The 13,690-nt window shown below is 42.8% G+C and overlaps 1 protein-coding gene across 1 annotated transcript; it reads left to right on the forward strand.

Annotated features, from left to right (window-relative positions):
• Positions 1–12,864: 12,864 nt before the first annotated feature.
• Positions 12,865–13,663, forward strand: SF3B5 (splicing factor 3b subunit 5). The gene has a single exon (XM_058170337.1). The coding sequence runs from the start codon at positions 12,958–12,960 to the stop codon at positions 13,216–13,218; it is 261 nt and encodes an 86-aa protein (XP_058026320.1). The 5' UTR covers positions 12,865–12,957; the 3' UTR covers positions 13,219–13,663.
• The last annotated feature ends 27 nt before the right edge of the window (positions 13,664–13,690 follow it).

Below are 13,690 nucleotides of genomic sequence, written 5' to 3' on the forward strand. Positions count from 1 at the left end.
CACAGTAGTTAACATATTGGCAGTTCTAGGAAATGGGTGGGTTTTTTTTCTTTTGGTGGTGGCGAAATTATTCATTTCCTGCAAATGGTATAATGAGTGGTGTGTGCTATTCCTTTCACTTTGGCCTTGAACGGACTTCCCTCTTTCTGTGATTTTGCAAACTTTGAAAAAGCAGCACAAGGTACCCTTTACAGTTTATAGGTTGAAAACTTTGGTCATGTTGGGTTTCCCCTCTGCAAACTTTTATCCTTATACTGAGTTTAAATAACTCTTCTTTGAAATGTCCAGACGGCAGAAAAATTGTAACAAATAAATTCCAGGCTTGCATCAGAAACTCAGGAAAACCCACAGTCCTAATTTAGAAAAATTAGCTTTGCATGTAGGATAAAAACACACAAAAGAAAACATAGTTAGGAATAGGTCTTAAAAAGACAAATGCTATGTTAAAACAGAAATAATGCAGAAATTAAAGATAGGGCTGTGAAAATATTTATTTATTTATTTATTTATTTAATTAATTAATTGATTAATTAAACTTTTATACCGCCCTTCTCCCGAAGGACTCAGGGCGGTGTACAGCCTACATTAAAACAATTAATATACACACTAAAAATAACAATTAAAAAATTATTCAATAAAAGGCCGAAATTAAAACCGTCCAATTGACCATATAAAATACCCAATACAATTACAATTAAAAATTTTTATATATATATATATATATATATAAGTGTAGAGCAGTTCCTTCTGTGAAAGATATATAAGTGGCAGAGCAGTTCCTTCTGTGAAAGAAGGGCATAAATGCAAATGTGGTAAATGTCTAAGCAGGGATAAGGGGCTTTGACAGGTTCAAGTAATCATGGTTTGCTGCTGATTAAGGAATTAATATATAATAAGTGATACTGCAAGCTGTAGTTTGATAATTGATTTGATCTTACAAAGTTTATCATGCTAAGCCATGAATTCCATAATGATTACTGTATTCAATATTTTAATCATAAACCAGGTTTTCAGACAGTAGTGGCTAGATTGACATGACATGCTAATCAAGTGCAAGCTTGTAGTAGACCTTAAAAATCATAAATTTAGAGTCCTGCTGGAATGGCTTCCAGGCTGTTTCTTAGGAGAAACATGTTTTAAGCCCTCAGGGTAAGAAAAATAGTCAGTCTGGAATAGGAGACAGGATGATGAATGTCAGGCTTACCCAAAGCAGGGACAAACTAGGCTACAACTGCACAGAGACTTGGATGAATGCAACAAGAAGCTGTATCTTAATTACCATTCTGAACAGCAGCTGCAACAGAAAATTGGCTGTCCCCATTAACCAGGCAGGAAATGGTACTGACTTGTATTTCAAGTTCAAAGCCTGTATGCTCCAGTCCTTCTGCTGCGGAGATGACTTACAGAAATAAATAAACAAGCTTATAAATTAAAATAAATAAAAAATAGAGAAGACACACCCTAATGGGGGAAGACTAACAAAAAGAGCACAGATGTATTTCATCTACTGAAGACATTTACAAGGTTACATTCTCTATATTTATCTATTTGCCAACAATTCACTTCTGCTAGCTCAGATTCTCCTGCCTTTATAATGAGCCCCTGAAAAACAGAGGAGATACACCTTGCCAGATAAGAAAATAAGAACAGCTGTCAGAACTGGCACTCATTACAATGAGGAGCCAAATTAATATGTGTTAATTGTAGCCATCACTTATGAAGTGTGTTGTATGTCAGAAGCAAGGATCAGGGATGTTAGCTAAGATTCCTCTCTTCTTGCTAGCCCATGTGGGAGCATATAACATGAAAAAGAATGATTACCGTGTTATCATTATGTACTTGGAAGATCTAGAAAGGACATTCAAGCACCAAGGGCTCAGACGGACTTCCCATTCATACAGTTCTAGAAGAAAGCTAGAAAGGGAAAGAAGAATAAATACCAGTGTGCAACTGGCAAGGCAGATGGCATAAATGAGAATCATGTGGCATCTGAGGCTATGGTTTGAGTTAAAGGAGTGAAGGAACTACTGGTTGGGATGAGTTGCATCTCAGAAGGATTGATAAAAACGTGTTTCAACTAAATGTGCTGAGCTTGCTTACTTCATTTAATTTTTTGAGATGTAGGAGATCAAATCTTGACATAAGGATCTCAGATAAAGAGATAAAGGTTAGGAAAGTGGAATGTTTCTATAAGGCAGCTTATTAGGCTCAGTGAAAAATCAGCGAGAGAAATGACTTGTAAAGCATATAGTGTTTGTGGTCTGCTCACAATATGGGGAAAAACCAAAATGAGACTGAATTCTTTAACTATAGGAGGGCAAGTAAAATTAAATTGATTACATTGTTTGTTGATTGGAATACAAAGACTAAGGGAATACATTTCTTCAAATAGAAGACAAGAAATGTTAAGGGAGGAAGAGTCATACAATATCTTAAAAAGTATGTACACTTACAAAGCCAAGTGAAAATCAAATTCCAATCAGCAGAATATCATTACCATGTAAATGTATCTATTTTCAAGGCTGGTCTACCGTTAGGCAGAGTGAGACTGCTATCTCTGGTTTTAATACCTAGATATATGCTAGAGGAGAAAGGAGCAAGAGCTTCATTAGTTTATTCTCTATTTTTTCCAGATGCTTATTTCTATTAAAGACATCGCTGTGTGCTAGGTGGCCCACCCCCTCAGATAGCCTGAGACATGATGGGTGCTATCCAGTGGTGGGTTGCCCCCAGTTTGGACCGGTTCTATAGAACCGATAGTAAAACCAGTGGAGGCTCCACCCACTGACCTGAAGGTCATCAGAAGTGATCTGCGCATGTGCAGAAGAGCGCGCACGCACAAGTGGAGCAAGCGCATGCGCGCGGGCACGATACAAACCAGTAATAAAGGTAAGTAGAACCCACCCCGGTGCTGTTCCTTGGGCAGCATTATAGCACAAGTCAGTCAATAACATTTTATTCTTTGACTTGGCAAAATGTTTTAGAATTATTTGAGAAGGAATTCTGTCTTGGTCAGTTTTCTGTACAGATAGTCCTTCACTTACGACCACAATTGACCCCAAATTTATGTTGCTAAGTGAAACATTTGTTAAGTGAGTTTTCCCCCCTTTTATGACCCTTCATGCTACAGTTGTTAAGTGAATCACTGCAGTTCTTAAGTTAGTAGCACGGTTCTTAAGTGAATCTGGATCTTCAAGCTGCTACTGCCATTTTCACCCAACAGCAGGGCTGGCCTAGCATATGTGGAAAAATAATTCAAAAGAAATGCTTTTAATAATAATAATAATAATAATATTTTAATTTGTATACCGCCTTCTCCAAGGACTCAGGGCGGTGAACAGGCAGATAAAATATACATACATACAATAATTAAAAACATCCCTTAAAAAACTAATTTAAATGCCCAAAATATTAAAAAACGTACTTCCCCATAAAATCACAGAATTTTAAAAACCCATCCAATAAAAATAAGAATCAGGCTAGTCCAGCCATACGGAATAAATAAGTTTTAAGTTCGCGGCGAAAGGTCCTAAGGTCAGGTAATTGTCGAAGTCCGAGGGGAAGTTCGTTCCACAGGGTCGGAGCCCCACAGAGAAGGCCCTCCTGGGGCCGCCAGTCGACACTGTTTGGCTGACGGCACCCTGAGGAGTCCCTCTGTGGGAACGCATCGGACGATGGGAGATAGAAGCCGGCAGTAGACGGTCCCAGATAGCCCGGTCCTAAGCCATGGAGCGCTTTAAAGGTGGTAACCAATACCTTGAAGCGCACCGGAAAACAACAGGTAGCCAGTGCAGTCTGCGCAGGATAGGTGTTATATGGGAGCTCGAGGCGCTCCTCAATAACCCAAGAGCCGCATTCTGAACTAGCTGAAGTCTCCGGTGCTCTTCAAGGGAGCCCCATGTAGAGAGCATTGCAGTAGTCCAGGCGAGAGGTAACGAGCATGAGTGACTGTGCATAAGGCATCCCGTCCAGGAAGGGGCGCAACTGGCGGATCAGGCGAACCTGATAAAATGCTCTCCTGGAGACGGTCGCCAAATGGTCTTCAAAGGACAACCGACCATCCAGGAGCACGCCCAAGTTGCGTACCTTCTCCATCGGGGCCAATGATTCACCCCCGACAGACAGCCGCATCTGCAGCTGGCTGTACCGAGGTGCCTGCATCCACAGCCACTCCGTCTTGGAGGATTAAGTTTGAGCCTGTTCCTCCCCATCCAGACCCGTCGGCTTCCAGACACCGGGACAGCACTTGACAGCTTCACTGGGGTGGCCGGGGTGGAAAAATAATTCAAAAGAAATGCTTTTAATAATAATATTTTAATCATAAACCAGGTTTTCAGACAGTAGTGGCTAGATTGACATGACATGCTAATCAAGTGCAAGCTTGTAGTAGACCTTAAAAATCATAAATTTAGAGTCCTGCTGGAATGGCTTCCAGGCTGTTTCTATAAGGCAGCTTATTAGGCTCAGTGAAAAATCAGCGAGAGAAATGACTTGTAAAGCATATAGTGTTTGTGGTCTGCTCACAATATGGGGAAAAACCAAAATGAGACTGAATTCTTTAACTATAGGAGGGCAAGTAAAATTAAATTGATTACATTGTTTGTTGATTGGAATACAAAGACTAAGGGAATACATTTCTTCAAATAGAAGACAAGAAATGTTAAGGGAGGAAGAGTCATACAATATCTTAAAAAGTATGTACACTTACAAAGCCAAGTGAAAATCAAATTCCAATCAGCAGAATATCATTACCATGTAAATGTATCTATTTTCAAGGCTGGTCTACCGTTAGGCAGAGTGAGACTGCTATCTCTGGTTTTAATACCTAGATATATGCTAGAGGAGAAAGGAGCAAGAGCTTCATTAGTTTATTCTCTATTTTTTCCAGATGCTTATTTCTATTAAAGACATCGCTGTGTGCTAGGTGGCCCACCCCCTCAGATAGCCTGAGACATGATGGGTGCTATCCAGTGGTGGGTTGCCCCCAGTTTGGACCGGTTCTATAGAACCGGTAGTAAAACCAGTGGGAGGCTCCACCCACTGACCTGAAGGTCATCAGAAGTGATCTGCGCATGTGCAGAAGAGCGCGCACGCACAAGTGGAGCAAGCGCATGCGCGCGGGCACGATACAAACCAGTAATAAAGGTAAGTAGAACCCACCCCGGTGCTGTTCCTTGGGCAGCATTATAGCACAAGTCAGTCAATAACATTTTATTCTTTGACTTGGCAAAATGTTTTAGAATTATTTGAGAAGGAATTCTGTCTTGGTCAGTTTTCTGTACAGATAGTCCTTCACTTACGACCACAATTGACCCCAAATTTATGTTGCTAAGTGAAACATTTGTTAAGTGAGTTTTCCCCCCTTTTATGACCCTTCATGCTACAGTTGTTAAGTGAATCACTGCAGTTCTTAAGTTAGTAGCACGGTTCTTAAGTGAATCTGGATCTTCAAGCTGCTACTGCCATTTTCACCCAACAGCAGGGCTGGCCTAGCATATGTGGAAAAATAATTCAAAAGAAATGCTTTTAATAATAATAATAATAATAATATTTTAATTTGTATACCGCCCTTCTCCCGAAGGACTCAGGGCGGTGAACAGGCAGATAAAATATACATACATACAATAATTAAAAACATCCCTTAAAAAACTAATTTAAATGCCCAAAATATTAAAAAACGTACTTCCCCATAAAATCACAGAATTTTAAAAACCCATCCAATAAAAATAAGAATCAGGCTAGTCCAGCCATACGGAATAAATAAGTTTTAAGTTCGCGGCGAAAGGTCCTAAGGTCAGGTAATTGTCGAAGTCCGAGGGGAAGTTCGTTCCACAGGGTCGGAGCCCCCACAGAGAAGGCCCTCCCCCTGGGGGCCGCCAGTCGACACTGTTTGGCTGACGGCACCCTGAGGAGTCCCTCTCTGTGGGAACGTACCGGACGATGGGAGATAGAAGCCGGCAGTAGACGGTCCTAAGCCATGGAGCGCTTTAAAGGTGGTAACCAATACCTTGAAGCGCACCCGGAAAACAACAGGTAGCCAGTGCAGTCTGCGCAGGATAGGTGTTATATGGGAGCTCCGAGACGCTCCTCAATAACCAGCGCAGCCGCGTTCTGAACTAGCTGACGCCTCCGGGTGCCCTCCAAGGGGAGCCCCATGTAGAGAGCATTGCAGTAGTCCAGGCGAGAGGTAACGAGAGCATGAGTGACTGTGCATAAGGCATCCCGGTCCAGGAAGGGACGCAACTGGCGGATCAGGCGAACCTGATAAAATGCTCTCCTGGAGACGGTCGCCAAATGGTCTTCAAGGACAACCGACCATCCAGGAGCACGCCCAAGTTGCGTACCTTCTCCATAGGGGCCAATGATTCACCCCCGACAGACAGCCGCATCTGCAGCTGACTGTACCGAGTGCCGGCATCCACAGCCACTCCGTCTTGGAGGATTAAGTTTGAGCCTGTTCCTCCCCATCCAGACCCGTCGGCTTCCAGACACCGGGACAGCACTTGACAGCTTCACTGGGGTGGCCGGGGTGGAAAAGTACAGCTGGGTATCATCAGCGTACAGTTGGTATCTCACCCCAAAGCCACTGATGATCTCACCCAGCGGCTTCATATAGATGTTGAACAGGAGGGTGAGAGAATCGACCCCGCGGCACCCCACATGAGGCACCTTGGGTCGATCTCTGCCCCCTGTCAACACCGTCTGCGTCCGATCAGAGAGGTAGGAGGAGAACCACCGATAAGCGGTGCCTCCACTCCCAACCCTCCAACCGGCGCAGCAGGATACCATGGTCGATGGCATCAAAAGTCGCTGAGAGGTCTAATAGGACCAGGGCAGAGGAATAACCCCTATCCCTGGCCCTCCAGAGATCATCCACCAGTTCGACCAAAGCTGTCTCCGTACTGTATCCGGGCCGGAAGCCGGACTGGAATGGGTCTAGATAGACAGCTTCATCCAGGTACTGGGGTAGCTGACATGCCACCACACTCTCTACAACCTTCGCCGTGGCGAAGATTGGAGACTGGCGGTAGTTCCCTAAAACAGCTGGGTCCAGGGAAGGCTTCTTGAGGAGGGTCTCACCACTGCCTCTTTCAAGGCAGCGGAAAGACCCCTCCCGCAAAGAAGCATTTGTAATCCCTGAGCCAGCCTCGTGTCACCTCCTGAGTAGCCAGTACTAACCAGGAGGGACACGGATCCAGTAAACATGTGGTGGCGTTCAGCCTGCAGCAACCTGTCCATGTCCTCGGAGTCACAGGATCAAAGTCATCCCAAACCACCTCAACAAGGCGGGCCTCAGAACCCTCGCCTGGATCTACCCAATTTTGATCCAATCCGTCCCGAAGCTGAGCGATTTTGTCGTATAGATAACCGTTAAACTCCTCGGCACGCCTTGTAGGGGTCCTCCGCCCCTCCTGTTGAAGGAGAGAGCGGTCACCCAAACAGGGCGGCCGGGCGGTTATCTGCCGACGCAATGAGGGAGGAAGCGTGGGGCAACCGCAGCCCTCATTGCCACTAGGTAGGTCCTACTATAGGACCTAACTAGTGTCCGTCAGCCTCAGAGCGGCTGGATCTCCAGGCACTCTCTAGGCGCCTTCTCCGCGCTCATCTCCCTCAGCTCCTCGGAGAACCAAGGAGCTGGTTGAGACCGACGCCGGGTCAGAGGCCGCAAAGGCACGACACGGTCCAAAGCTCCAGCCGCGCCCGCTCCCAGGCCGCAACTAGCTCTTCAGTCATGTCGTGGGCCAGGTGCAGGGGAACCGGCCCAAGCCCCGCCAGGAACCTCCCCGGGCCCATCAGGCGCCTGGGACGGAACCAGCGCATTGGTTCCGTCTCCCTGCGGTGGTGGGTAGCGGTCAGAAAGTCTAGACGAAGGAGACATTCTGAGTGCACCAACATCTTTCTCTGTGTGAATAATATGAACCAACATCTTTCTCTGAATTGCTAGGAGAAGCTGGCAAAAAAAATTGCAGTGGCAAATTGTCATTAAACTTAATGAAGTTGTTAGAACAGCCACACTTTATTTTAGGCAGATGTGAAAGTGCAGGGGGGGAGGCGTGGGGGGGAAAGAAGCTATTTTAAAATTAGCAGGAGTGTACTGTGTTCTTCAGAAACCCAGGAAGCTTTGGTTAGCTAGGTCAGGGGTCTGCAAACTTGGCTCTTTTAAGACTTGTGGACAACTCCCAGAGCTTTGCTGGCTGAGGAACTCTGCAAGTTGAAGTCCACAAATCTTAAAAGAGCCAAGTTTGCAGACCCCTGAGCTAGATCATTGTTCTCTGGGTCAATAAAGACGTTGTTACCCAGACCCCACATGTAGTGGGGAATCTATTTATACTCAAATGAAGCCCCATTTTTCCTTCAATATATGCTGACGAGAGTTATTTCAGTATATTTATTTCCCCCACACATTTCCAATAACTGAATTAATAATTTAGTGGACAAAATAAAAGCGAAGGTGGAAAAATTAACTCATGTATGATCCAGCAAGAAGAAAGCCAATGTGTTCAAACGAATATTTTGTGCGTCTCCCCAGCAATCAAAGACTTTAAAAGGCCTTGGATTCATCAGACCCAAAGGAGAAGAAACCTGTTTGGGCAGGAATAATGTGGAGTTCTTTTCATTACATTCCTAATGTAATTCTAGGAAATGGTAGAGAGTAAAGTATTCTTTTAAAATCCTAGATCAGGATAAATTAGGAGCTTCCTGTCTATGCTTTTAAGAACAGGCAGTGACATCCGAAAATGCCATATATGGAATATTCCATATTCTCACAAGCAGATGTTCATGTTCCTACAGGGGAATGTCCTAGTCAGGAAATAACTTCCAGCCACTAAGGGCTGTGGTTACTAGATTTAATATTCTTCTTTTATGGTTAATATATTATTATTCTATTATACACCCACACGTGCATCTACACATACATGTACAAATGCATGCTCATCCATCCTATGTGTAAGATTTTTTTTTCATCTGTTGGGATGAAGGATTTAGAAAAGTGTGGAGGGGTTACACATGCACACACAAGTTTTTATAAATGAAATTGAGAGGAACATCCCTCCCCTGCCAAGGAAATATAAATAAAGTGAAGGAAAACTACACCATAGTAAGGGTTATTCTCACATAGAAATTGTGGGTGATTTTTTTTTTCTGGAGGTTCTGCCTTTTGTGACCATGAGATCACAGCCAAATGAGGTTGCCCACTAAGGCTCCTTGTCATTGTTTCAACTGGGATCCAGTCATTCATCTGTCTTTCTGTATTGGTTATAATACCATTGTTTAAGCATTCCAGGGGTACAGAGACAGCAGGATTACTCACCCTAGGAAGAAATATTTGTTATCACTTCATGAGTCATCATTTTAGCTTTTACCTCCTAATCATGAAACAGCCCACTGGATTATATAATGCTCCATATAGACCATGACCTGGTTGGGTTCAAAGCAATTCTCTAGGTCAGTGTTTTTCTATCTTGGCTGCTCCAAGATGAATGGACGTCAATTCCCAGAATTCCCTAGCTAGCATGGAGAATTCTGGGAGTTGGTCCACCCATCTTAAAACAGCCAAGGTGGAGAAACTCTGTCCTAGGTTCTTTGATTCCACCTGCTTCCTGATCTTTTTATCAAAGAACTGGGGGAATTAAATCAGGAGTTTTCAGCCAGAGATAGATGCAGTCTGCTAGCAGGAAATTGTCTTCTTCCTGTAAAAGAGACTCATACAATAGTCAGAAACAATTCTTCCTTATTCCCAAAATACTAGCCTTTTACAGATGTAAGGGTAAAGTGTGCGTGAGATAACAGAAGTGGACAAATTCTGACTTGGAATCAGGTCAACTAACAAAAACAACAACGTGATAAAGAAGCCAGAGGCAAAAAGAAAAAAGAAAGAAACCCCCCCCCCCCCAATGTTTGTACAGTCTTTAAAAACAAGAACTTGATTTTCGTTTTACTGCTATTCTGCAGCAAGAGTAGATTGCCTGTATTTCTCAGAAAGGATCTGACAATAGGAACTGTCTTTTTGTGTCCTTTTAATTAATCTTCTTCCCTGGATGAATTAGTTCTCCTTTTGAAGTTCAATATGACTGAACTAGATTTGAGCCATTTCCCACCCATGCAGGTTATTCTTTAGTTAGCACTTGGTAATTGTATAAACACTAGCCTCCATACAGAGGAAGAATTATTTTTATTTATTAATAATGCTTATTGAGATGTAAGTAGTAAGTAGTTTGTGTGGATAATATGATCCATTAATTCAGAAAATATGTTCATATCAGTGCATTTAATTGTGAATTCAAAGTGTTCACATGGATCTGCACCAATTAAAATTAATAAAGAAACCAGTACTAGAATAGTTTAGTTTAGTATTACCAGTAGTGATAGTGTTCCCTCCCAATTTTCATTTTCCCTGGATGATCAATACAGCTTTTGTTGTTTTTTAACAAAATACTTTGATTTGTACAGATGGTCTAGAATACAAACATACTGTGGTCAGATTGTATACAAATGAGTTGGTCATACAAATAGATCTTTGACATTTCCTGTCTAAACCAGACGGTGTTACACGATTGTATTATCATAAACATGATCACAAAACATTTGGAGTCCAATATGCACTTAAATTTTTTTATCACTTGTCTTCTCTTCCTCACCTGCTGTCATGTTATTTTTTTTAAAAATGAAACTAGTACAAAGCTAGTACCAGAATTAGAGACTTTTAACACCTAATTATCAATGAAATACTGTAATACTCCAGTCCAAAAGACAATTGGCATTTGGCTCACAATAACCAATATTTGTCCCATACTCCAGAAAGAACCTATATATAATAAGAATTCTTACAGTACCTGTTTTACAGGCCTAACAAAACAAGTATTTTTTACCCTGGTCAAAACAGAGTTATTCAGTGACGAAAAGGAATATAACAAAACAGGAGTATTTTCTATCATCTAGCCAAGCTCTGAATTTTGAAATAAATGTTATATGAACTCAAACAATTAGAATTATTTCTCAAGTTAAACTGTCCTTGATTAAAAAGAAAAAATTGGTGCAGTTTTCAGAGCTTCTAGGGTCCAATTACTAAATCGTCCATTGAGGCTGTAAATAGGTGCGGCAGATTGAAGAATCTTTTCTCACCATCTTCCATTATGAGGTAGCATTCAAAATATTGCATTGAAGAATGTATTAATATTGAAACTGTTATGGTAAAATATTTTGACTAAGAGCAAGATATTTTTAAAAAGGTGTATGTGTACACAAGTTTGCTTACCAGAGTGGAAAAAAGATATTACAAATCGGCATTCTACCACCCAAGAACACAAATTTATTTATTTAAATTTTTATAGGCTCCCATCTCAATCAATGATTCCAAGTGGCTTGTAATTCAAAAATATATACTAGAATTAAAACAATAAAAACATTTTAAAACTGTAAAAAAAACTGTAAAAACCATTCACAATAAATATACTATAAAATTAGCTCGAAGGGGCCCACTCGTAGTGCAGAAACTGTACAACACTGTTCTGATAGATCTTTTCTGATTCTCAAGGCACAGAAACCACTCATACATGTATTACTGTAACTTCTGTGCAAAGTAGGAAATTATGACATCCAGTGGCTATTCTTTTTAACTACAGAGACAGACACGCTTGTAATCCAAGCAACATTTCAAAACTTTTTAAGTAGTTAAGTGTATGAAGGAAATCAGAACGGTTATCTGTCCCCATCGTTTGCTCTGATGAAAGTTTTGTAAACACGTTTGCTTTCATGGGTCGGCTCCTCTATCAAAACAAAAGGATACAAAGGATCTCCTACAAACGGAATAGCCTTACAACCAAAATTCTTGGCTGTATGGCAGCTAACAGTAAACATTTGGCACATGCTCAGGGATTCTTTCTTAAATTACTGCTTCAAATCTTTCATACAAACGCTGGTGAAAACAGTTGACTAGTCTGAGAAATGAAGACCTGGCTCGCACAAAAGTGATTTGGAATTAGCTAATAGATTAAACGCATTCAGCAGTAAGAATGAAGAGACAGTAATTCTCTTTGAGGGATTGCTTTATACCAGCCATCCAACTTAATCTAGAGATAATAATAAGAGTTTTTAACTTTATTTATTTTTATTTGTCGGGTACATATTAGATAATATATATAAGCATGAATTGAATACATAAAATGAATAAAATTAAAGGGAACAACACTAAGCAAAATTCCGCCTGTTTAATTTCTGCCTAAGAGACGATCCCGAAATCCCTGTCCCGTAAACTAGAAAGTCTTTTTTAAAAATCCCAGAGGGTGGTAGAGCTAGAGCAGGGATCTCCAACCTTAGCAACTTTAAGACTTGTGGACTTCAACTCCCAGAATACCTCAGCCAGCTTTGCTTCTGGGAGTTGGAGTCCACAAGTCTTAAAGTTGCCAAGGTTGGAGACCCCTGGCGCGCGCCGAGACCCCGTTTCGTAGCGCTGCCGAGAAAACTACTACAGTAGATGCTATAGGCGGGTCTCCTGCTTCAAGCAGGGGGTTGGACTAGATGACCTACAAGGTCTCTTCCAACTCTGTTACTTTATTCGTCTTCTCCTTCAACGTCACATGAGAATTCCTCTCCAAAGACTCCAACCCCCAAGATGCACTTCGACGGTCTTTTTTTTTTTTAATTATTATTATTGGCGTTTTAAAATTAAAAAGGAAACCGGCCCTTCCATTCGTTTAAAAAGAAGGCGGGAACAACCGTTACTGGGCTTCTTAGATTCTAAAGCCTGCCCCTTCCCATCTCGCGAAAATTATGATCGTAACCATAGAAAGATGGCTAGAGAGGAACATTGGCCGCAAGGCGACCTGCGGATGGTAGAGCCGGAAGCGGAAGCGGCGTCGCCGGGCCGCCTTTTCCCTTCAGGTTCCATTTTCTGAGGACCGTTGGCGCGCGCCGGGGCCTGTTTCGAGGTGGCGTCCTAACCTCTCCCTGCGCATCATGACGGACCGTTACACGATTCACAGCCAGTTGGAGCATCTGCAGTCCAAGTACATCGGGACCGGCCACGCCGACACCACCAAGTGGGAGTGGCTCGTCAACCAGCACCGGGACTCCTATTGCTCCTACATGGGCCATTTCGACCTGCTCAACTACTTCGCCATCGCCGAGGACGAAAGCAAAGCCCGCGTCCGCTTCAACCTCATGGAGAAGATGCTGCAACCCTGCGGGCCGCCTGCCGACAAGCCCGACGAGTCTTAAGTTTTGCAGCCGTGCAGCCCGCCCCGAGCGAGCGAGGAAGGAAGGAGGGAAGGAAGGAAGGAAGAATGAATGAATGGGGGAGCTTAGCCTTGCCGACCCCCGGGGAACCGTTGGATTCTGCACCGCCTCTTTCCACCCACCCGTGACTGCTCGTGGACTTGCGCGGTTAAATGGATCCCGACGTGTTTCGCACACCCTACATGGCGGGGAGGGCATTTTCTGAACTTTTGCCCTCTGTAGCCTGTGGGGACTTGGGACGGAGGAGACGGAGCAGAAGGGAGCCCGATGGTTTCAGGCAGAGGAGGCACCGGGGTGGCTTGCTTTGAAGACTTGCAAATGCATCTTATTTTTTCCCCCCCTTCATTCCCCATTTTGGAGTGTTTGGGAGGCGTTTTCACAATTCGATTTAATAAAAGATTATGCTTTTTTAAAAAAATAAAATAAATGTGTGGATAATCAATTGAAATAGCAA

The sequence above is a fragment of the Ahaetulla prasina genome, chromosome 1 (assembly GCF_028640845.1).
Source record: "Ahaetulla prasina isolate Xishuangbanna chromosome 1, ASM2864084v1, whole genome shotgun sequence".
In the NCBI taxonomy this organism is placed as follows: Eukaryota; Metazoa; Chordata; class Lepidosauria; order Squamata; family Colubridae; genus Ahaetulla; species Ahaetulla prasina.

Bases quoted from the DNA above. Each gene is read 5' to 3' on its own strand.
- SF3B5 (XM_058170337.1), top strand. From the start codon at position 12,958: ATGACGGACCGTTACACGATTCACAGCCAGTTGGAGCATCTGCAGTCC.